The sequence below is a fragment of the Onthophagus taurus genome, chromosome 1 (genome assembly GCF_036711975.1).
Source record: "Onthophagus taurus isolate NC chromosome 1, IU_Otau_3.0, whole genome shotgun sequence".
Taxonomy (NCBI): domain Eukaryota; kingdom Metazoa; phylum Arthropoda; class Insecta; order Coleoptera; family Scarabaeidae; genus Onthophagus; species Onthophagus taurus.
In genome coordinates, this window is record NC_091966.1 from 8,876,820 (window position 1) to 8,901,679 (window position 24,860).

At 31.3% G+C, this 24,860-nt stretch overlaps 2 protein-coding genes across 9 annotated transcripts; one reads left to right on the forward strand and one right to left on the reverse strand.

The window, feature by feature from the left end:
- Positions 1-1,041: 1,041 nt before the first annotated feature.
- Positions 1,042-16,756, reverse strand: LOC111417400 (leucine-rich repeat flightless-interacting protein 2). 5 transcript variants are annotated; one of them, XM_023049664.2, is made up of 9 exons: positions 13,992-14,060; positions 9,498-9,867; positions 8,736-8,966; positions 8,468-8,577; positions 8,097-8,410; positions 2,231-2,401; positions 1,982-2,166; positions 1,806-1,866; positions 1,231-1,420 (listed from the first exon to the last, which is right to left on the reverse strand). In XM_023049664.2, the coding sequence occupies exons 1-9, from the start codon at positions 14,054-14,056 to the stop codon at positions 1,401-1,403; spliced, it is 1,527 nt and encodes a 508-aa protein (XP_022905432.2). In that variant the 5' UTR covers positions 14,057-14,060; the 3' UTR covers positions 1,231-1,400. The 5 variants fall into 5 exon arrangements, with proteins under 5 accessions (XP_022905434.1, XP_022905431.1, XP_022905433.1 ...); XM_023049666.2 differs by lacking the exons at positions 1,806-1,866; positions 9,498-9,867; positions 13,992-14,060 and adding exons at positions 15,250-15,371; positions 16,433-16,756 and having other exon boundaries at positions 1,042-1,420; XM_023049663.2 differs by lacking the exon at positions 1,806-1,866 and having other exon boundaries at positions 1,042-1,420.
- Positions 8,957-24,860, forward strand: LOC111417399 (acylamino-acid-releasing enzyme-like). Of its 4 annotated transcripts, none has more exons than XM_071196382.1 (9): positions 8,957-8,980; positions 17,148-17,190; positions 17,252-17,457; positions 17,507-17,658; positions 17,716-18,141; positions 20,134-20,279; positions 20,341-20,767; positions 20,816-21,464; positions 24,621-24,860. In XM_071196382.1, the coding sequence occupies exons 2-9, from the start codon at positions 17,176-17,178 to the stop codon at positions 24,727-24,729; spliced, it is 2,130 nt and encodes a 709-aa protein (XP_071052483.1). In that variant the 5' UTR covers positions 8,957-8,980; positions 17,148-17,175; the 3' UTR covers positions 24,730-24,860. The 4 variants fall into 4 exon arrangements, with proteins under 4 accessions (XP_071052483.1, XP_022905429.2, XP_071052481.1 ...); XM_023049661.2 differs by lacking the exon at positions 8,957-8,980 and adding an exon at positions 10,196-10,336; XM_071196380.1 differs by lacking the exon at positions 8,957-8,980 and having other exon boundaries at positions 17,028-17,190.

The following is a 24,860-nucleotide window of genomic DNA, read 5'->3' on the forward strand; positions in this document are numbered from 1 at the left end:
TTTATTAAATAATATTTATTAAATAGTTATTAAAAATGGAAACAATTCTCTACAATTCTTCACTTGATTAATTCATTATTTTTCAAGCAATAGAATTAAAATCATGTCTGATATTTAAAGTTGAATAAAATTTTTTTGAAACAATTTTATTTGTTTTTATATCCATACTAAATTAACTTATTACAAGGACAGTTAAATCTAAAACTGGTATTTCTTTTGTAATCCAGAAAATGACGTCAGTATTAGAGCAATACGTCACGTAGTGTTAACTATTGTTGTTTGCTGTGTGTAAACCTGAAACTTTTTAGTTTTAATTGTTATTCAACGCTAGATTGTTGTATATCTTCATTGAACTAACACTAGAACTAGAAGCATTTGTAACATTTTAGTGTTAGTTCTAGTGCTGGTTCTATATTTTTATTGAACTAGAAATATTCGAGTTTAGCAGTCTTGAGATGCACAGCTAAACTAACAACATTACAAAACACAAATGGAATAAATTATATTTTTATAATTAATGAAGGGGTGGTTAATATTTAATGATTTAATAAAAATCTTATCTATAGTTTACTAATTTATTGTGTTAAAAATACACACCTGCAACAACATAGGTTTATAGCTATACAATCTTTCCATATTTTTTTCGTCTGCTCAACTTTTCCCCACAAAAAAAAAAGGAAATGAAAAAATTATTGGTACGGATACGTCCTGAGTTTCCTACTCGCATTATCTATAATATTTACAAGTATAAAATTAATTACAAACTAAATAAATAATATAAAACAGTTAAGTGTGTAATATAAAACAATTTTTTTTAAACATAAAAAATATATTATGTATAAAGATATGATACAACTCCGGGACTTTTTTATTTACTTTTAGCTTTATACAAAAAGATAATTATAATATTAAAAAAAACGAAAAGTGACACCTTTGTTAATTAATTTATACAACAAATAAGATTTGCGGTTGTGATACTTTTTTATTTTTAATTATTTTAGTTATGATTAAAATGTTTCAATAAGAAAAATTAAGTGGGAACATTAATTACAAATAAAATTATTTACAACAAAAAAAAAACCTATAAGACTCTTTGTCTTATTATTTCAATTAATTTTTTTTTGAGCAACATATTTTTTTTTATCTTTTTTCTTTTAGATTTTTTATCTTTTACATTGAAGATTTACACAAACGTTCTTGTTTAGCGAAAGTGGATCAGGCACGGTGAGATATTTCCCTTTTATTTTTCATAAAACATTTTTCTTTTTATTTCATATTTTTATACGTCCAACTATTTCTCCGTTGATTGTCAAAGCTCTTTCAAAAGTGCTGATTTCGCGTTTTTCAATTTGTCTAGTCGCTTTAACAAGTGCGTATTCGACGTTTCTAACTCCTCCGCTCTATTCATCGCTTCTCGAGCCTGTAACAGTCAAATTCAAAAACTAATTAGTTTAAATGATATGATTTGTAACCTTTTTCAAGCTGCACAAAGCTTAAAGATTCTTAAAAAAGGCTAAGAAAGAAATTTAAGAACAAAAAAAAAACATAAACAACATGAATTAAGCAAAAATATAAAAATATTTTTTTCTGCTAGTTTTGTCCCCTACAAAAACATGTTTTTGTACATTAAAAAAACAAACCCTTTTACAAAATAAAACAATTCAAGTAGTTTTTAAACATGGAGGTTCAGATCGAAGTTAAAAATAGATTCAAAGCGATCGAGATCAATTTCTTTTGATCTTTAAATCATTTTGAGACACATAGCTAATAGCTGATTTAAATTATTTTTTTTAAGTGTTATCTACCTCTAGAATCATCGCATATACTTTCATCATCAAATGAACTAGCAGTAGTATTTAACGAGTCCTGAAAAAAAAATAATAAACGCGGTTTAAAAGAAAATTAATAAAGCTATATCGACAGCCAAAAAAAAAATGAACTTGCAAAAATAATAATTTTAAACAACAATAACTATTAATACCTCTCTTTGAAGCTTCCGTTTTTCCGATTTGAGCGCTTCTTCCGATTTTTCAGACATTTCCGCCGCGGCTTTATACCGAATCACTTGACTTTCCAATCTCGCCACGTTCGCCTGAAGAGTTGCGACATCTTGTTCCGCTTTTTGTGAACGAAATTTATATTCAGCAAGTTGTTTTGAGACTTCTCCTAAAAAAAAAAGATGAATCAAGATAATAATTTAAGATAAGATTTATGAAAATAATTGTTTTACTTTGCATATCCATCATGTCAAAATCTGCTTCGGATGTTGGACCATTTAGAGTAATGCCAGACGCGTTTGATTTTCTTCTTTTACTCCTTTCCTCTTCCAATTCTAAACGTAGATGACTTATTTGATCTTGAAGTTCGCTTTTTTCTTTGGCAAAACGAGCCAACCGGACATCTAAATAAATTTCAAGCAATAACTTGAGTTGTAATCTTATTTGTAAACATTTTTTAATGTGTGGTTTTTTTAAGTTAACGGAATAGTGAAAAAGTTTTCAAATAAAAACATTAACAAAAAGGTATGATTAAATGAAACCAAATAAACAAAGGTTTAAAATTTCAAATAAAAGATAAATTCAAGTTAAATGTTAATCGATTATTAGAAGAGAAATGCAATTGCGTTCAAGAGCTCCTTAATAAAGAGAGACTCCAATTTGACGAGGAATAATTATGGAGGAGTAAATCCATAGTTTACAGATACGAAGGACATATAATAGAAAAGACCATGTACCTTGAATTTGTGGATAAAGAAATGATGTTACTATTCAGCTCGTGAAGATTTCATTGTTAATCTTCTAAACTAAACTAATAAAACAACTATGGGAATTAAGAAATCGCTCAGTTATAGACATAGTCCTTATCTACAACACCATTTTATAGCATAACATATGATAAGTCAAAAAATCGACTTATTAGGTTGTTCCATTCAAAAGACAATAGACTCAATCCAAAAAAAAAAGGACAACCTCGTTTTAATTATTTATACTCTTTCCATATATTAACAACCACAGTCAGAGTCGAGTTGTCAGAGTCACAATGAAACAATTAATTCCTCTAACGCTAACCTTACACAAATAATAAATGTGCGGCAATATTTTACTGGCATTTTAGCAAAGAAATGTAATAAGTTATTTTAAATGAGTTCGTTTTCACGACTGTAAAAACGCAGATATTCCATGTGAGACGTTCGCGCAGTGTGTCTCTCTGGCATTTTAAGTGAATACGTTAAATCAAGTGGTATCGTGTGCACAAGTGTGGAGCTCAACGTGTTCAACATAAGTCAAGTAGTTCGATAGATATAAACTTATTTCCGCAATTGAATATCGAGTAAATTTATTACTATTTTTTAATCATTGAAATATATATTATTTGGTACAAATTGACCGAGATATATCGTGGCTTGGAAACCTATTAATAACAGCTGGTGGACAATGACAATGGTGTAAGAATAATTATTAATAATCAATTATATTTAACTCTATGACAATAATGGTTGTAGCAGTAATCCACTTTAAAACATTTATACATTTATAATTCGTGTAACCTAGATGCTGTATGAGGATTCAATCTTAGTGTTGATGAGAAGCAAGAACATTGATCAATGACCAAAAACAGTACAGAAGTTAAACTATATTTCCATGGTGCCTTCATAGAAGAGAAGATATCGTCACCTAAGAATTATTTTGAAGCATGTCCAAATCTTACTATGTGTAACTGTATTATATGTACCAATAATAACAGAGCATGTAACCACGACTTGATACCACTAATCTTAACATGAATTTAGAAATAGCTGTAGTCTAAATGATGTTATACTAAATCCAAATCACTGTTTTGTAGACGAAAGAGACTTGGTTAAAAATAATTCTCAGGTGACTATATGACAAAACAAACCTAAACCTTAAATGCAACCCTTCACTGCTCGAAATTTAGTAATATAAGTGCATCAAATGTTTGTAAAATGTCAACACCGTTAAGTTGTGTTAATTAATTCTTGACATGTTTTACATGAATCTTCGTGTTAGTTTTAGTGTCAGTCTTTTAATTTAAAGTATTTTGGGCACCTTGGTTATTGGTTGTGTCCTCAGAAACAATAATGAAGAATCTAGATGATATGCGGAAAATTTATGCCTTACATACATATATGTAGAACGTGTAAAAACAAATAAATCAGCGCCGATGCAGATCAAACTTAATTTACATGGTACATTCTTTCCAAACTGCCTAAATAAGTAATAAAGATTTTTTGGAATTGTGATGCATCAATCAGTTCTATCAATCAGTACTAGATAGTGTTAATGTATGAACAGTATTGGATTTAACCAGCTTGTCAAAGGGCAAATAAAATGCAGGAATTTCTAGGGTTATCCGAAAATGTCTAAAAATGTTCCGTAATTTCTAAGAGTTCTTAAGGATTTAAACGTATTTTCGGGGATTCCTAGAAATTTTTCAAACACTTTTAGAGAACTTATAAGATTTTTCAAGAAAGTTTCAAAGAAATCTAAGAAATTACACAGAGATTTATAACATCAAGTTTCTAAGGTATTTTTAAAGATTTCCATAGAATTATGGATTGTCAAGAATATCCAGAATATTAAAGCTTTTACATTTCCTAAAATTTCCATACATATCTAAAGTCCACCACAAATATTTACAAATTTTTAAATTTATCTAAAAAGGAAAATAACACATTCCTCATTGATTAATCATGTTTAATCGACGTTTCGAGCTGTTATAAGCCCATCATCAGGATTTTAATATAAATCTAAAAGAATAATTAAAATTTTAAGCAAAAAACAACGACGAAACATTTACAACTAATACATTTAATGTTTCGTTGTTGTTTTTTGCTTAAAATTGTAATTGTTCTTTTAAATTTAGATTAAAATCCTGATGATGGGCTTATAACAGCTCGAAACGTCGATTAAACATGTTTAATTAAACATGATTAATCAATGAGGAATGTATTATTTCCCTGCGAAATTATCCTTATAATAATAAACAAATCCTCGTAATTAAAACCCTATATTTATCCAAAAATTTTCGTAGGATTTGTCAGAATTTATGGATTTCTATGCACTTCTAGAGTAGTTTAAGGTTTTAAGAGAACTTTAGGTTTTAAATATATTTTTAACGATTTTCTGGGATACTTAGACCTTTCCAAGGTGCTTAAACATATATGCCGCCCACCTTTCTCCAGTCCTCTTAATATTTCTTAATAGTAGAAATTATGAACTATTAATAAACATATATGGAAATTATATTTCTTGAAGATTTTCAATAATTTATGTATCAAAGAAGAGCAATGCTATCTCTATCACGCATGTACATAATTAAATATACAGGGTGTGTCAAATGTCTGAAATATAGCCAATAACTTCGCCATGTGGTTTTAAAGAAAAATGTTTCAAATACAAATTTCTTTATTAATCGTGGCGCACTTTTTGGCGATATTTGCTTGTTTGTATTGTTTTTTGTTTCGTTGCTATGGCAACCAACATTGTTACTTTAAATGGGATGCATAAATTTTCTTTGCACACTTTGATAGAGGATAAATCCCTCTATGCGATGAACATATTTATAAAAAAAAAATCGAGAAAAATGCATTCTCTGAAAATATTAAATCAGCAAATTAATTGTTATAACGTTGATTGCCATAACAACGAAACAAAAAACAATGTAAACAAGCAAATATAGCTAAAAAATGCGCCACAATTAATACAGAATTTTTTATTTGAAACATTTTTCTTTAAAACCACAAATGGCGAAGTTATTGGCTATGCTATATTCCAGACATTTGACACACACCCTGTATATACATGGTGTTTCAGGTTTTTCAGGTATTCTCTATACTTTTTAAGCAAAAAGGGTACTCTTATCAAAATGCGCTAAAATTTATCGTTTTCAAGATAATCCGCTTTTTATTATTCGATACAGACCAATGTTTTTAGAGGATAGTTAAAATAATGTGTGACATGGAAACAAAGTAGGTAAATTACCTAATGTTTTAGTTTATTAATGTTTTTTAATCTAAATAATAAAAAAAAATTAAAGAAATTGTTGAAAATGTAAAAAAAATTGGTTGCATAATTCTGACCGACGAATCACTGATCGAGTAATGGTATTTAAGAACAGCCTTATGTCATTACAAGCATTACGCGCCCTAGAAATTCATAAGGCATTCGAAACTCTTCTAACAGTCGTGGTGGGGTCTCTGTCGAACTCACGCAAAACTCTTCTTCTAAAGTTTCTTTGCAGTCTAACATTGTCATTATTACGATCTACCCGTCATTATTTAGCCCTTGTTCAACTATTTGTCTATGCACTTTCACAAACACAGAAGGATGCGGATGTCTTCTATTTGGATATTTTCTCCTATACCCTAGGGCTACTTCTGCTGAATTTCCGTTTGCAAACCCATAAACAAAATGAATATCCGCTAACGAATTTTTATTCAAAAAGCCAAAAAGTATACTGTCAGAAAAGTTATTGTTATTTTAATCCGTAAAGAATACGTTCTTTCTCATGCCAAAAAACCTCCGTATACCAAATTTGAATAGAATCGGTTGAAATACACATGTATGTAATATTAAATAAAAATCAATTAAAAAATTTAACTTAAACACCCTGTATCTTTAAAACAAAGCGTTTGTCGACCTATGTTTATATGAAGTTTTTTGTGCTAATTTTAAAAGATCTATGGACTGTTAAAGTCCTGCTACAAAAACCTGAAACACCTGTATATACAATTAATAAGTAGCTAATATAGCAGTAATTTATAAGTATCATAGCAAATCCAAAGGCGAAGCAGATGTTATGAATAAAAAGTTGTCAAAACAAAAACATAAAATACCTTAGCATTGGCCTCTAGCATTTATAATCATATGTATTATTAATTTCTTATCATTTACAAACAACACAACCTAAATTTAAAAATCGTAATAATCCAATTATAATGAGAAATCATTTTCTTCCTGGTGCTATTGCATCAGAAGGACCAAAAATATGTAATGATAATAATAATAGTCATAAAGCTGACAAATAAAACTTTATTGTGGATTCTAGAGAAAAATTAAAAAACAAGAGCAGAAATTAGCTTTGTAAAAACAGCCAAGTAATTAAAGCTCCAAATCAATCGAAATTTTGGAAAAAAACAGTTTGTACCAGAATTGAATAAAAATTCATTATCACTAGGTGTCATAATAAAGAAGGGAAGTGATGTTACTTTGGACAAAAACAAGATTAGGTAGAATGTCCCAGATAACCAAGTCTATGTATAAACCAACTAGAAAAAGTGAACATTAAGGTTGCATTGCTAACTCTTTATTAAATAAACCTCTCAATTCCAACCTTCCAAAAATACTATCAAAACTACTTGTAAATATTTTGTTGGATTTCCTAAAAATATAATAAATTATTATGAATTTACATCGAGGAATTAGGTGCAAGATAAAAACGTTTAAGAACTAAGAGATAAGAAATAATCCAAAGATGATAAATTTTATTATTGGAAAAAATTAAAATTTTATGAGTCAAAATATATATATAATTTCATTCAAAACAAGGAGCATCTAAGACACAATTCTGTGAAGAAGTTAATAATAAAAATCTATCTATATGAATGAGTTTGTCTCTATAAAATTGCATCCAGATGTTTTAAAATATAGATTGCTGAGTCGATTAAAATATTGTTAGAAGGTATAAACAATTGAATGAAATTAATAAATTTTTCATGTCGATTAAATTCTGTTAATCATAGTTGATAATCATTTCCTTTTAACCAATAAAATTAGATTGGAATAAGTTATAAAGTTAGAACGGTATTGTTGTCATTCTTTAAAAATTCTTGCTATAAAAAGGGGGTGATTCACTTCGCTAGCAATAAAGTCTGTTACAATAACTGATAATAAATAATAGACTTCTATTTTCGTTTCTATTCCCCCCTTTTTCTATCATTTTCTTTGTTATAACCTAAAAACTGATATATTCATCATAATATTGATATAAATTTTTATCTAAAAACTTTTTAACCATTGCTTGTATATAAAACTGATATTTTAATCATTTAAAGTTAAATTTACAAGTGTTCTTACCTAAACTACCTTCACCGGCTGCCTCCAAAAGTTGTGCATTCTCCACACTCACCAAAGCCCGTTTTGGCGTACCAAGACCGTTACAAGTAGCAGCATCAGAAGTCACAGGTTGTTCGTTCACTTGGACTTCCTCTTCGCCGACGATAATTAAACCTTTTTCGGTAATTAATCTATCGCGCTCTTCCAGCTCTGCTTTCGTCACAGCCAAATCGTCGTTTAATCTTCCGTTCAATCGTTTTAATTGATCGTGTTCTCGACACTTGTCTCTATGTTCTCTACGTAATTGCGAATGTTCTTCCTCCAATTCTTCTAATCTATACAGAAAATTAATTTAAAAAAACGTGCTAACATAATTTTTTTTTTGTATTTACCTGTCTTTAAGTAGTTCTAATTGATAAGTTTGCGCAGCTTTATCATTATCAAGCTGCGCATTAGCCACCATGGCTTTTCGGAATTTTTCTTCAACTTCTTTGAGTTCATGCTGTAAAGATAAATGTTGAATGAGTACTTTCGAGAGCATGATGTATAAAAAACTAGTGTTGACTACCTCTAAAACGAGTTTCGGTTGAGTAACATTGGAACGGATTCAAAAATTTTTTGGTATAAATGTTTTTCAACACGTTCAGTTGTAGTACTTACTTTTAATTCGCGAATGCTTCCAGCGTCTTCAAGTGAATCCTCCGAACTTCTTCTACTGGACATATACCGCGAACTTGTAGTTCTGGCAGCTCTTGCAATGGGTTCGGTAAGCATATCAAATTGTCTATCGGCGTTTTCTTCTTGTTCTTTTTGTTGTCTTTCAAGTTCTCGCATACGATATTCTCTGGCTTCCGCACGAGCTTGTCTTTTTGCCAACATACGAGCTTCAGCCTACGAATATAAAGGTAACAGCAATTATTATTATAAATTAATAGCAAGAATTAATCCGTATAAAAAAAAAAACGAATTATTGAATTTATTTACGAACCACTTTAAATGGATCGAAAGTCCAATTTAAACGGAAACACAAATCGTTGTTGAACCGCATGGCGTCGGTGTCGTCAAATGGTAGAAATCGGAAGGAGGAACGAACGTTTATAGGAAACGGTTAGGTGAAGCTATTTACGCACTAAAAGACATGTGGCTGGCGGTCGGAACCACGCGGGGAAGAATATTGTAATAGTAAGACACGTAGAGTACGCATCGCCCTCAAAAACCGGTGAATAAACATAAAAATAGCACAATCAGCCTAAATTTACTTACGGGTCTCTTTCTAAAACTCGTTTTTAGAAATGATTTTTTTTAATATAGAGAAAATAAAAATAGACATGTTATAACCGTGAGTCACATTTATGAAGTCACACTTTTTTGGGTATCGACGAGATACGAAATAAAATACATTTAATACAAGGATTTACCCACATTTTCGTTGGTTTTATCCAAAAATTGATTAATAACATCGTCCTCCACGAAAGAACAAACACTTTGCGATCGACTTGTTTTAAGTTGTTTTGAACCACCATTGAAATCAACGTTATCACGCTTTTCACAATCACCAATTATATTTGGATTAATTGCCTCGCACGTATCAATATTCTTTTTTTCTAAATTACCAAGTTTTCCTCCAATTTCTTCTAACACATGTGGTTTGGTCGGTTCCCTTGACCTTTGTAATCCGTTTACATACTCAATATTAAAATTCTCGTCCGTATCAGGACTTAAAGTATTCAATAGATCCTCTAATGAATCAGTACTGGAACTTCTCTCCATATTTAGCTTACACCAATGTGTTCTAAACAAAATATAAATTTTTAAGTCACCGTTAAAAACCTGCACCGTATCGTTTCACTTTCGAATCATTTATGTAACGTGTTTGATTTATATTTTGGGCGAAAAAATCGATAGCGAGTTATCTTGGTTAATTTTTATTTTGACACATTTGAAACAACGTTCAACGACGAGAAAGAAGGCGTAGTTCTATATAAACAACTACCTATATCTTATCTATCCGAACAACGAGATTAACGAGATTCTGTTGGTAAAACGATGTGTACAGTTACCAAAGCAGTCAGTTGTGTACCGAGAACTTAGTTGCACTACGCGTATGTAATTAAAAATGTATTAAAACAAAGACAGAAAAAAAAAAGAAAATATTTGTGGGTTATGCAAGAAATTAAATAACACTTTAGAGATTGCGTGTGAATGAGGCTAAAATACCTGAAGAGCGGTAATATATATATTCATCGCTATGTAAATGAAAGGTAACACTATACTTCTACGTAAATGTGTGCCGTAGCCATGAAAAATTATATGGCTCATGTGGTTTGTAGAGGCTTACAGTTTGTCTATAAAAAATTTTATCTTTTCAACTATATACATATAGGCTTAAAAATAATAAAAATTAGATAAAGAATATTTTTTTAATGTACTCAATACTCAAAAATACAGATACAGAGTGATTCAAATTTTTGTAGCAAGATGGAACTTCTAAAATTAAGACAAAGTTTATATTTAATTATTTTTGTGGAATATACTGATAATTATAATTATAGTAATATAATATAGTTGCTTCTATGCTTTAGTCGTGACTAAGATCTTTATTATCATTTAGGTATCTTTACTACCATACACCTTGTTCTTAATCACGCATGTGTTAATCATGTCGTCTTTCCTTTCTTTTCTCTTGCTGTATCACCCGATCCTCAATGATTTTCTAATGGCATCTATTAAATAGTTCATCAATATGGTTAGATTATGACCTGGAGTTTTAATGTTTAGTTAATTTACTACCTGTAATTGTACTCGTTTGTACCTGGTTTCAACTTCTTGATGTATGTAAGTTCTACCTCACAATACACCCTCTCGTCATGTTCTGTTATTTTCAAACCCTCCGAGAGTTCCGCTTCCAAAGAATAAGTACATGCTCCTAAGATTCTCCACCTTTGCTTGTATCAGAATCAGTTAATATAATGAGTTGTGTGGGATTTATTATTATTAGACTATATCTTCCAATCATTTACATTAAACGATCTAAGCGTAAGCAGCGTTTAAGTATTTGAGTACTTAAGTTTTTCTGATACCTTCTTGATTAAATGTTGCAGCAACTTGGAAGTAGAAATCGACTTCTCTTATTTAGCTGCTGCTGACATACATTGTTTTTAGCCTAAAACTTACCAACCTTCAAGGAACATATTGTGTGTATTTTAAATAAAAATGAAGGGTTTTGTTCTAAATCATTATTTAATAACACTACTTCCATGTAGCCAAGTCCATCAAGACATACGAGAAGTTATTGGGAGTATCAGTGTATATCGATAAAAATTCATATGGAATTATGGCACAAAAGTGGCAAATTTTTAAATTTTCTCGTTTAATTAAAATACGTGGCTTACAACGATTGTCACTATCCAGGAATGATAACAGCTTTCTTAATAGGTGCGTTAAACTTTAATCCAGGTTGCGTTTAATCACCTATCGCAATAGTAGCGTCAGTGTGACGCTAACTTTAGTATCGCTATGTTCTGCCAAAATCTACTTTATTTGCTATGTTCTCGCAGGTCACGTCCTGAAAGAGTTTTGGAAGAGATAAAGAAAATTAACGTGTAGATAAGAAATTAACGAAAACGATTATTCGTTTAGTTATTAAAACTGAGACAAATGACTAACCTTTAGTTGTAAGGGCAAAAGAAAAATGAGTATTATAACAACCTAGGGCTGTTCTTCAAAAAAAATTGTACACCCTAATAGCTTGATAGCTTCAAAATATAGACTTAGCTGCCAATCTCGCTATGCCCAGGCAGAAAAGTAGGATCAAGAAGTAGTGAAGAGTGATAAAAGACTGCGAGGTAGCGATAATGTTACAAATTTAGAAAGACCAGAAACAGTTAAAACACAAAGACTAACTAGAACCGTTGATTGAAAAATTAACTTTAATTTCTCAATCAACGTTAGAATTTAGGAAGATAGCAGATAAAGAGAAAAATAACATAATAAAAATCAGAAAGAAAGACGCTGGTAAGATGTTAATAGAAAAGCTATATAGAGGAAAAAATCAGAAACAAGCAGGAAATTACAAAGCATCTAGAAAGAAGAATAACCCAGAAAGTTTTAAGGTCATCATATGACTAAATTATGTTAAAAAAAAATAGCTAACGACTCTTACGATTGATAAATCCTCAATTAAAGTTAACGCACTAAATCACGTTTATAGAATCTTGTCTAAATGAACAGGACGCTATACAACGATTATTGAATATGATGTTTTAATGTTGTATCCAAGATCATTATTTAATTAGAGATGGTTAAACTTGGCTTTTAAAAATACTTAATTACGAGTGCGAGTGATGATCGCTTCAAGCGAATGTAACGCTAATACGCTAATATACAACGTGTCTTAGTTAACGTGATGCTTAGCTTGCTAATAAGTGTTTACGCTTGATTAACACAAAGCTTAGCACCCACTTATAAACTAATGAGTCTTATTTTGATGGATTGAGTTGTTTCCAAAACGATTATTAAGTTAACACTTAACTACGACTTTAATCAATTAGTTAATTAACGTCACACTAATCGAGGTATAAAGAACAGCGTCTTAATTAAGAAGACACTGTTTGTCAATGAACGATTCTATTTTGTAACAAATTTATCTTGGCCCGTCAGTTACGAGGAAGAAGGAGTGACATATCAGGTGAAATTGCTTTGACTAATTAAGCCGAGGTTGCTTGCGGCCGAGAATGATTAACTTTATATCAACCTAAAACTACTAATCATATTGTGGTTTCTCGGCTTTATCGAACAAGGTGTAGATCTTTGGCTAATTAAGCCATAATCCCAACATGGGATGTTGAATGGGATGATGAAATACATACGTAAATACTTTTGTTAGGCCCGGTATATGATAAAGACTCAATATAACATGAAGTGAGCTCCGAAGGTACCGCCAAGCGTTTGTTACCGCACATTTGACCTACACAACACAAGATTGATTTGCTAAGCTGTACCTAACAGAGAGTTAATTGGTGATTAACCTCCGGTTAAGCGTTTATAAGTATATATTTAGGTGTTTTAAGATCCACTTAGGTTGAATATGATGACGCAAACGTATTATGATGATTATTTGATTAATGATCAATTAACTTATCTTTATTATAATCTTAATGATGTCTTTAATCAATTAACTGCTAGTTACAGTTTACGTAAAGCTAGTTATTCGCTTAAACTCTTATAAAACCCTGTTTTGATATAAGGTAACGACAAACTAAGTGTTTGGCGATTAATGTCGCTATTGGCATCCATTAGAAATAAAAATCATGGATTGATTTTATGAATGTAAGGGAAATGGTTAAGGATATTTAAATAATTAAAATTAAATCGATTCGAAAGTGCGATAACCACGAAAGTCGTACGTTTGGGAAATTCCCATTTCCAGCGCTACACTTTTTATGTAGCCTTTAAATTATTCCTAAAATATATGGGTACTCGATTTTTATCACTAAAATCGAAGGGTGTACACGTATGACACATCAATGTCTATATGTATCTATATTTAGCAAACCTCAACAGCAACATTATTTTTCAAGATGTAACCTAAAATATATTTTTCCCCTCAACTTTCAACCCTTATTACTCACAAAAGGGTGTTTTATCGTACGTTTGAAAATAGACTGGTTTTAGTTCATTCCATTTTTGCACCAAATTTTCTACATTTTCTTATACAAAAAAAAAAGTGAATTTTCAAAGTTACGCATTAAAAAATGATTAAGAAAATCAATTAATTAATTATCCTGCAAACAAAGCTTTATTCAACTTATGTTTTTGTACAGATATTTCTACTAATTTTAAAAGTTCTATCGACTGTTAAACTTTTGCTACAAAAATCTAGAACACTCTATACAGTAAAGAGATTGTTAAACTTACAAATTTTTTAGCTGCATAGACAGCGGAATTAAAAACCACATGCTCCATTCCATTACAATCAACATCGGGAAGACAATCAGCCAAAGACGAACTTTTTGCACACTTCCCAAATGCTTCAAAAGCACCGGCTAAAGAACTCTTAGGTCCAGCGACCATTTTAACGGATCTCGCCGATCTAACACAAACCGTTCAAAGCACACCTGTTCACTTTAGCACTCTCTATTTACATTTCCTCTTATCGTCACAACGATAATTAAGTTTATAAACGCGTAATACCATGAAACATCTCGAAATAAAACAAAATCTAAATCACACTCTTACTATATCTCAATGTACGATACCTCACTTGAATAAAAAATGCGATAAAATCAATATGGGAAGATTTATATTGAGGGCGGTCAAGTGAAGAAAGAGGGGGCTTTGCTCTGGATTATGGTTCTTTTAAATGGGAACGCGTAAAGAATCTAAAGTGTTTCTGGGCGCGATGCAACGTCCAGTGCTGTTCGTAAGCCGAAAATACTTCGTGCCCAGGGCGCAGCTGGCTTCGGAGGCTTCGTTTGCCGGCTATGCGCATTTGCGAGGCATCCGCGCCGAGTAGGCTACACCGTAATGGTGACCCTTCGTGACCTCATCTTCAATGGGAACGCCTCCGCCCCGGCGACGGCTGGCGTCATGACGACCGCCGACGCGACGGATCGATTAACGTTGCAATATAAAAAATGCATTTCTTAAACATAACTCTATAAATAATAAGGTGCAGAAAATTTAATCAATTTCAACTCTGTTAACAGACCAAATTCAATTTGTGACCCCTTCCAATTTAAAACCTCCTCCTGACCTAGCCAAGATTTTTGATAAACACCATCTAAATTCTGGCAGGTTATCAAATGAAAATGTTTTTGAATCCAAGTTTTATTAATTGGAATGTTTCAAATTTTTATTAATACTTACTATAACGTAAAAATATTTTCTTTATTTTTCTGGAAATTGAGAAAAAAAAAGAAGAATCCGCCAATTTAACATGTTTAAAACATTTCGATCCTGTTATAGACCTATGAACGTGTTTAGAATCGTTTCTAATCTTTTAAGAAAGGCGATCGGAGCTTAGAAAACAAGCCACGTGCAAATAGACCGGAGGAATTCCCACCTGAAGAACTGGAATCGCGATGGTAAAAAGATTTAACCACCTGGTGAAATCTTTAAAGAATCTTTTAATATTCGCAACATGATTTTTTTTTTGGGTTTTTAGATACATTACCTCTTTTGCAATTTGATCCAAAGCTTGATCTTCTGCAGACGATTTTTGCGCAATTCTTCGCCGGCCGCCTCCCGTATCCATTTTCGTGGAAGACGACGAAATGCTCGACACGAACGATAAACCTATAACGAAACGAGCAAGAAAACTTGTATTAAAAATCACACTTTAAGGTTTTCACCACATGATAAATTAGAAATTTAGTATACTAGCATCGAGTTTCCAACGGTTATTTTATCTCTTCGTTAGTTTACAATTGCGTCACTTCCGTGTGATAAACATAAATATATCTAACAAAATATTAATATACCGCGTAGAAGTTTATTCCGCAATTTTCCAACAATAATTAAAATAGTATTTAATTAAGATTGATTTTTTGGATTTTACCAAGTTTATCCGATGTAACCATGGCAACAATTAAATTTATCTGTCAAATTTGACAACCAACTGTCAAATAAGAGGATGTTAAAAGTGGCCCTGAGTCATGTAAGGGAAGAAAAAGTAATCGATAAACCGGTATTAAATGTTAACTGAAAAGAATTCCTTTAATGTAACTATTAATAAAATAACAATAAAAAGTAACAGTTAAAACTTCCTTAAAAGGAAGACAACAGAAGGATGTCTTATATATAAAAGGAAGATGAATTAATTAGATATTTGAGGCACATATTAATTACAATAATTGATAACAAAATGATTCTTTTTGTTGCAACCTTACAAGATTGTCTTTATTTTTTGGCGTTTTTTATAATGGAAATTCCATTCAAAACAATATGTTAATGATGATGTTTCATACAAAAGTATGCGGAATATCTTAAAATACGTTCCCTGCACAGATTTCGTTTCTTTTTCGGTCGATGACGAGATCAGACAACTCCATGAGATGCAAACATGACATCATATGTCAGACTTTCGGACTTTTGACATAAAAATTCAAAAACTTTCAACATAACCTCAAATTTTAAATTATACTAAATCAACAGTTTAATTATTTTCATTTGCGACTCATTTATTAAATAATTTTTTAAACAAACCCAAATATTGTTTAAAATAACTCGATTATTAACCGAAGGAATTTAGGAGATTCCAAAAAAAGATCAAGTTTTAGGATTCGCTGGAAGGAGCAGGTGTTTGTGGGTGGACGATTGGCTTAGTGCCAGAAGTTTCGAAACCACCTAATACTTACCGTTTAGCGAAATCGTTCATCCGAAATCGACGTATTTGAAGATCATAGCTATTGGATCGTCGGGATCGACGCGAACGAGCCCCAAATCCGCGAGGAACGAGCGACCTTCGCGAACCCGGGGTGTAACTGTTGGCCGCTCGGGCCGTGCCGTTCGAGATTCCGCCCGGTGAACGCACGACGGGGCCGTTTATCGCGTGTGGGACAACCACAAGACACTCTATCACACCGCGAACGATCGATTATTTATTATTATTCGCGAATTTTCACACATGTGAACGCGGTGACGACATTTCTTTCTATTTGCGAAACGGCATTATTGCCAACAGATATCTTATTTGCATAAGTCCCTAGGAAAAAATGACAGACGTATTCAAGGACGTATCCCATCGTTTACCTTTACATTCTTATTAAACTTTTTTTAACAAATCTCATTTATTATTGTTTAAATTAATAATTCAAACATAAATCATCCTTAATTGGCTTATCGGTACTTATTTGTACTTAAAAACTTCTTATCTCCACTTTTTTTTTTGATAAAATTTAGTATCTCATAAATATCATAGAGGGAGCAACGAAATCATAACCTAATTTTTTTACTTATTCCAAATTTGGACCATCAAAACATTGAACCCAATTCAAACTCATTTTGGTTATTTTTAACACAAACAGCATTTAACAACGCTATTTATAAAATATCTCATCATTGTTCTTTCAGCGTTATCTCGGTGTAGATAAGAGTTAAAATGTCTTCTACTAAGGTAAGTTCTTAAAACATTAATTCACCAAAAAAAATTGATTTATTGTTATTTATTTTATTAGGTGGATAAAATTGTTAAAACATATCGATCATTATCACAAATACCTGCGTTAGCTGGAGCTAGACTTTCCAATAATGGTACAATTATTAAATCAGTGTGGACTCAAAGAAACTTGGATAAAGGGAAAAGTACAAAATTTCAACGAATGCACATTTTGCAAAATTTTGTGAAAATTGCTGAGGTTCCACCAGTTGATATAAGCTCTGAGTAAATCTTAAACAACTTTTTTAACAATAAAGATATTAATTCTTTTTAGATTAATGAGAAGCACATCAAAATCAGAAAAATTTCAATGTGTGGTGCGAGAAAATGATGGGAAACAATATTTGGAGATATGGACTAATGATAATTTATCTAGATGTGTTGATTTAAAGGCTTTGGACATTCATGGAGATATTTACACTGATGGTATTAATTAATAATGGTGTTATTTAATTTATACTTCTAATTTTGAGAAATAATTAGGTGAATTTGGATCATTGGAATTTTCCCCTGATGAAAAGAAGGTGATTTATGTTGCCGAATTAAAACCACCTAAAACTGAGCCCTTTATAAAACGAAAAAATCCAGATAAACCTGAAAACAATGGTGATGCTTCAAATACCAAAGATGAAATTATAAAGGGTCAAGAATATGTATTTCGTCAGGATTGGGGCGAACAGTTAGTTAATAAAAAGCAGTCTACTTTGGTCCAATACGATATCGAGTCAGATACATTTGATGTAATCAAAGGAATACCGGAAGGAGTTTGTCCAGCAAAGCCAATTTGGTCTGAAAATGGAAAATCTATTGTTGGAATTGCTTATAAGTCTGAACCAAGAAAATTGGGCCTTATTTATTGTACAAATAGATTAAGTACCGTTTTTCAAATTGATTTTGAAGAAAATTATGGTAAAGAATTATTACTTTAAGCATTTTTATGTATTATCAACACTGTGCCATATTTCTAATGCCTTCTTAGGTATGAGAAGTCAATGATATAAAGGGTTTATGTCACACAATGCTCAATACGCTACAATTAATCCTTAAAACTATGCGCTTGAGTAGAGATAGAAAATTATTGAGGAAAAAAAAATAGAATATTCTCGATTTTGAGAATTTTCTGAGAATAAGTTTTTAAATACAAATACAGCTCGGTGCTGAAGTTTCTTTCTGTTGCTGCACTTGACGCAGGCACACTTCTGCCATTATTGTCTATAAACTCTGTTCCTTGTATTTGTTCTTCTCTATTAAGATGAATCCCATTAAAATTTGGATCTAAAATATTTGCAGCAAGATGGATAGGATTTATTTCCATTTGCTTTCTCTTAACTGAAAAGTTTTTTACTTCCCTTTCCTCTTGGTTAAGCAAAGGGCTTGAGGTAAGAGCTATTTCAAAATGACTTTCTAACTCATAAAAGCATTCAGCTTGGCTTAACCTTGATTTATTTTCTTCAAGATAAGTTATGTATTTAACAATAGGGTTTCTTAAGTGATAAAAGTTTGAAACATTTACCCAAAAAATATCCTCATCCAATATCCACTTTGCAACTCGTTTACTGAGTATATCTTCAACTGTTTCACAAACTGCTAATGTTTTTAATACATATTTTGTATCAAAAAGTCTTCTTAAACTATGAATAATTGATTGGGGATCAATCGTGTTTTCAGAGGTAATTTTAAGGAATTGGCTGCTTGTGTTATTTCTTTCAGTTTGCAATTTTTTGACAGTTACCAATAAAATGTGAGAATTGTTAATTTCTTTGATGACAGCCTTAACATCTTCCATAATAATAGATATGGTTTTCATTTTTGAAATGTCTCCAATTAACAAATTTAGCGTATGAGCAATGCATCCATAAACAGAAATGTTTTTGTACTTTTCATGAAGTATATTTCTTGCTTTAACCATTGCACTGGCATTGTCGGTTTTTCAGAATTTTTGAAACAATTTTTCAGTACGAACTTCTCAAAATTTCATCGATTTTTTCAGCAATATATTCTATGTTGATAAATTAATTGTTAGCAAAGTTTAATAAAACACCGAGTTTTGTGTAGTAATAATGAAGATAAGTATGGATTCGTTCCTTTGGTTGCTTCAACCATCACACTGTAAGCTTAAAGCTTCTCCAATTTTCATTTTAATGTCTGCATCAACTTTTTCATACTGAGTCCAATAATTTATTTGATAATAAATAACGTGTAGACATTTTGAAAGATGGTTTCAAATGTTTGAAAAATGATTGCCAGTGATTATTTTTAACAATAGCAAATAGTTGGCTAAGAGTTGATTGAGTGTGGAACTCGATGAGGGTCTGTTAACTTTTGATTCTAATGTTGATGTATCATCCACAACCACTTCATCGTCATTTAAAACTTAAATCCAAGAAAATAATTTCCCGAACCGTCCGAGTTTTGTCAGGACTGACAGAGGGAGCCACCATGCACGATCAGAAAATTATCTCGAAGAATTTTCTAATGGAGAATATTTTCCACTATTTTATTTTTGTTTTCTTATGATAGGAAATTTTTGATCTAAAATTCTTTCAAGATGCCCGCCTTTTCCGTCTAGCGGAAGTAGACCATAACTTCATTATTTTAAATGGAATGCTATAGTTTTTATTACATCTTTTAATTCTACACAAAAAAATATCGTGACTTTGATAACAGTTATTGGTACCTAGCTTTTTCGTGTTCGAGTTATTTTAATTTTAAGTCTTTTTTTGCCAAATTTCACCAGGACTTTCAAACCGGTCATTCAATTTTTGACCACTAGCATCTGAAGAGTAATCGTGCTGAACATTGGCTGAGAAATAGGGGAAAAATTTAATATTTTTTTTATAAATCATCATAAATATTTAATGAAATTTTATAATCCTAAATATGTAACTTATTAATTTCCAGTTGAATTGAATTTAGAAAATAAGTCTATAAAAGAACCCCGTTTAACACCAGACGGACTAACATTAATCTGGTTACAAAGATCTGCAAATGGACCACATGCGGCATGTATGAGTCTTATGAAAACTAATTTTCCCATCACTCCCGACGTAAGTTTTACAAATCCATTACAATTCCCTAAATTTTAATGTTTTTAACTTTTTTTTGTAGTCTGCTATTGATAATGTAGTTGACATTGTTCCAAATCAAATTGATATCGATAATAACCGTATTTTTTATGGTTTATACAATCAAGGATTTCCAAATAGATGTTGGGCTTCAAATAGAAGAGTTTTACTTTCTACAAATCAACAAAATACAATTGATTCTTATGTAATTAATATAGATACTGGCTGTATTACTAAATTAGAAGGAAATGATGGAAGTTTAATAATTTTGGATGTTCAAGATGATGTTGTATTAGCTTCATGGAGAAATATACGGCAAAAAGATGTTTTGGTTATAGGAAAAATCCCGGAAACTGAGGAATTTTCAATCAACTGGGAAGAATTAACTGATGTAACTGTGATTAATGGATTAGAAACTTATAATTTTGAATATTTGGATGTTGTTCAACCAGAAGATGATATCATAAGTAGTAAATCTAAACTGAACTTGTCATTATATAATTTTATTTTTTTGGTAGAGAACTCAACTGCGATATATTTTGGTCCACAATCCGCTCAAGAAAACTCATATCCTCTCATAGTTTGGCCGCACGGAGGTCCCCATAGTGCATTTGCAAATTATTTCTTTTTGGAAGCCGGATTATTCGCTTCTTTAGGTTACGCAATGCTTTTTATAAACTACCGTGGTTCCATCGGTACCGGACAAACATCTGTCGACTTCCTTTTGGGCCGAGTTGGAATTAGCGATGTGGCCGATTGCATTTCCGCCACGGAAAAAATTCTCGAAAAACACCAATTTTTAAACAAAGAAAAAGTCGTTTTAATGGGCGGATCTCATGGAGGATTTTTAGTAACCCACCTCAGCGGTCAACGTCCCGATATGTTTAAAGCGGTCGTCGCTCGGAATCCCGTTATTGATATTGCTTCAATGAGTGTTATTAGCGACATTCCCGATTGGTGTTATGTAGAGGCCGGTTATGATTATAATCAAATTGGCGAGCCTGATCATAAGATTTTATTGAGAATGAGAGAATTATCGCCAATTATGCATGCGCATAAAGTAAAAGCTCCAACGTTGCTACAAATTGGTTCAAAAGATTTAAGGGTTCCTATGCATCAAGCTTTGGAGTATTATTATAGGTTAAAAAGTAATGGAATAAAAGTCAAGTGAGTTAAAAAGATTAATTTTAAATTTTTAAAGTAATAATTTATATTTTTATGCTTAAGTTTTTAATTATATTATGATCATAATCAACTATTGGTTATAGAATAAACTTTACAGAGGTTTAAGAAATAATGATAGTGCAAAAGCGCCACTTTTTCAACTCTATTACCACTAATATCAAAAAATCCCAATAGTTACATTTTTTTCTGTTTCACAATAAATAAATCATAAGCTTGTTTATGATGTTGGTGTATTTACTATGGAAAATAAACTACGTCCCGTTGCTGAATACAACGTTGAAGTGATTCAAGATACACTCTGACTCAAAGATGTCAAATAAGCATCAAGAATACGGGCACTCCAAATCCTACTGCCGCAAAATATTTAAATACTTAAAATGTGTAGGAGGAAATGGATAAAAAAATTGGATACTGTAGAGTTGTAGAGAATGCGATGTTCACAAAGTATTACAAACAAATTATAGTCCGCACAACGTGAAAAGAAAAATGATATCCATCAAGTCCAACCCATTCATTTACGATAAATTCATTCAGGAGGAAATTCATTGTATACCCAAGCCCATCAATAACGTGGCTAAGCTTGAAGAAATGCTTACTTTAGTCATGGAGAAAATGGTTACAATGTTAAACCTACATACCGCCGTCGTCAATAAATTAGCGTAATGGCAATACAATCCAAATATAAGATAGCCATCTTGAACCCCAATGGACTCCGACAACACTCTAGAGAACTCATAATATTTCGTAATGAACAAAGTATTAGCACTGTGATTTCTGAAACTCATTTTAAACTTACGACTACTTAAGAATTCTAAAATATAAAGATCATAAAGGGAAGAAATTCACCAAAAACTGCCTGAAAGCCACAAATGTTATCATTGAAGATGAACTGAAACCATCAACAATGTCAGTCATACACTGTCTATCTAAACATAACAATAAAAAAATACAGTATGTAGTATTTTTCAACGAATTGAGCAAGAAGTTTTTTGCAGGAAGCGATTATAACGTTAAACACCCAATGAACCAATTGAACCCCAATCAAGATTAACAACACCAAGAGGAAGGGTGTTAAACAAAGCAGTGAAAGCAAACAACCTACAGCAAATATCTATTGGCAAACCAACATACTGGTAGACTGATAGAGAAAAATCTCTGATGTTATTAACTTTAGATTCTTTAGGCCACTACGTGGTCATAATAAATGTTCATCCCCAGATTCTAAGTAAAGGAAAACAACTAGAAAGTCCAATTGTGACGCATCCAATCTGTCGAAGCATATACAAGAGGCAGCCTGGTATGCAATCCTTGAATATGAAATATCACTAGGCAGAAATGTAATTTCTTCATCAGTTAAAGAAAAATTTGCCTAAAAAAGAGAGTTGTGGAAGAGATGGTAACAGAACGGCCGTAAACAAAAGAAAATTAAATCTAGAAACTGAAGAATAGAAAATCTTAATATGGGAAGAAGAGTATTTTACTAAAGTATTTAAAAATATCTAAAAGAAATGTAATTAAACCTTTTCTGTCGCAGCTATTTAAGGAGTATGAAAGTTTCATAACTAGCTCTGTAGACGTGCCATTTCCTATGGAACTGCTTCACTGCAAGTTTACAACTAATGAAATAAAACAGGTCATAATGAAACAAGTAAATATACAAAAGCTTTCTGGATTTGATCTTATTACTGGAAGAATTCTACAAGAACTATCCGAAAAATGTTACTAAGTAATAAATTTTATATTTAATGCGATTCTCAGAATAAACTATTTCCCTACCACCTGGAAAGTTGCTCAAATCATTATGATTCAGAAATCAGAAGAAAAAGGCAGAAGAGATCACCTCGTATAGACTTGCTATCTATGGTCTCAAAGGTCTTCTAAACGCTGTATGGCAAGAGAGTCAATACTATAATAAAAGATATGCAAATAATCCCAGATCACCAATTTGACCTTCCCTACACACATCGAATAATAAATCTCCGCATATTTTGCATTGTATTCTTCCTTATCTCCGTCCTCTCTTGCATTACCACAATTTCCAATTTATATTCCGTGTCATCAGGAGTACCTCAATTTAGCATTCTCCTGCGTTTTCAAAACTAAGCCATCATTGGCGATCCTTTTTACATTTTTAATGACAACATTCGACATGACATTACACTTCAGACCATAGAAGCGTGATGCACTAGTTCAGCTTGGTACAGTGAACGAATGTTTGTACACTACAATATTCTCATTAAACAACTAAGTGTGTAATAACTTAAGTATAAGATCTATAATAATTAATTTAAAAGAGATCACTGGAAACTCTACATGACTTGTAATGATGCAGAACATTTTGCTGATGCCTTGATCTTTATAAAAATATAAAAACTATGTTTGAGGCGAACTTTCAAAATGAAAATTTCGATTAGTTTGCCTAGATTCAAGATCTATTAGGCTTCACCTGAAATTACTTCAGTAGAAAAAAGAATTTTATCAAAGTATCTTGTAATATCTTAGAAAGCAAAATTTGGCAGCATGGAATTGATATAACATAGGATTTCAATAAAAGGCGAATATTCCTTTCTAAGTAATAAGACTTTCATCCAAGAAGTAAAAGCAGTATTTACATAATCCATTGGAGATGTTGAGGAATCTCTTCCTTAATCTTGAGGAATCTTCCCAAATGTGCGTTTTATGAAACTATATCAACCACCGAAACATATCACAAAGTAGAAAACATTCTCACTGATTGCTGACTTCTATATTAAATTTAACACCGCGAATTAATTCTTTTAGAGCCACTTTTAGATGAGATTTCAAGCCCAGAATATCTTTCGAATTTTTGCTTCTACTATTTCTTAGTTATAATATATGTATTTGAGGTATGATTATACATTAAATTGGGGTTTACTTCAGACAAGAATGAGTTTCTATTTTTCTTTCTTTCTTTCGTTGTTTTTATTAATTTTTTTGTTGATTCAAGTGTATATTAATATAAAATTTAATCTTTATTTTCTAACATATGCGAAAATTATATAAGATGTTCCCCACAACATACTTTATATCTCCTCAATTTAAATTTTGTCCACTTTGAAGTTGTGATATTTTTATTATCAATTATGTTTTATCTAATTTGTTTATTGCTCATTCTAGAATGAATTTGTATGATGATAACCATCCTCTGGGCAATGTTACCAATGAAGTGGATAATTTAATCAATGGAGCATTATGGTTTGAAGAACACATCAATGGGACGTTGTAAGTGGAAACAAAGATCATTATAATAATTTTTTATTCTAATAAGACTTGAAAGAAAGTAGCATTTATATCAAGTTAGTTTTATGTTTCTTGTAAAGCATTAATTAAAATTAAATAAAAAGAAATTAAAAAATA

What these genes read in the sequence shown, in the direction of transcription:
- LOC111417400 (XM_023049663.2), bottom strand. Translation starts at nt 14,056, where the DNA reads ATGTTGATTGTAATGGAATGGAGCATGTGGTTTTTAATTCCGCTGTCT. An exon ending in GAAGCATTCGCGAATTAAAA is followed by an intron (nt 8,578 to 8,735) that starts GTAAGTACTACA and finishes TTATCTTTACAG; the next exon opens with CATGAACTCAAAGAAGTTGA. An exon ending in TTAGAACTACTTAAAGACAG is followed by an intron (nt 8,411 to 8,467) that starts GTAAATACAAAA and finishes TTTTCTGTATAG; the next exon opens with ATTAGAAGAATTGGAGGAAG.
- LOC111417399 (XM_071196382.1), top strand. An exon ending in CCAGTTGATATAAGCTCTGA is followed by an intron (nt 17,458 to 17,506) that starts GTAAATCTTAAA and finishes AATTCTTTTTAG; the next exon opens with ATTAATGAGAAGCACATCAA. An exon ending in AGAAGATGATATCATAAGTA is followed by an intron (nt 20,768 to 20,815) that starts GTAAATCTAAAC and finishes TTTTTTTGGTAG; the next exon opens with AGAACTCAACTGCGATATAT.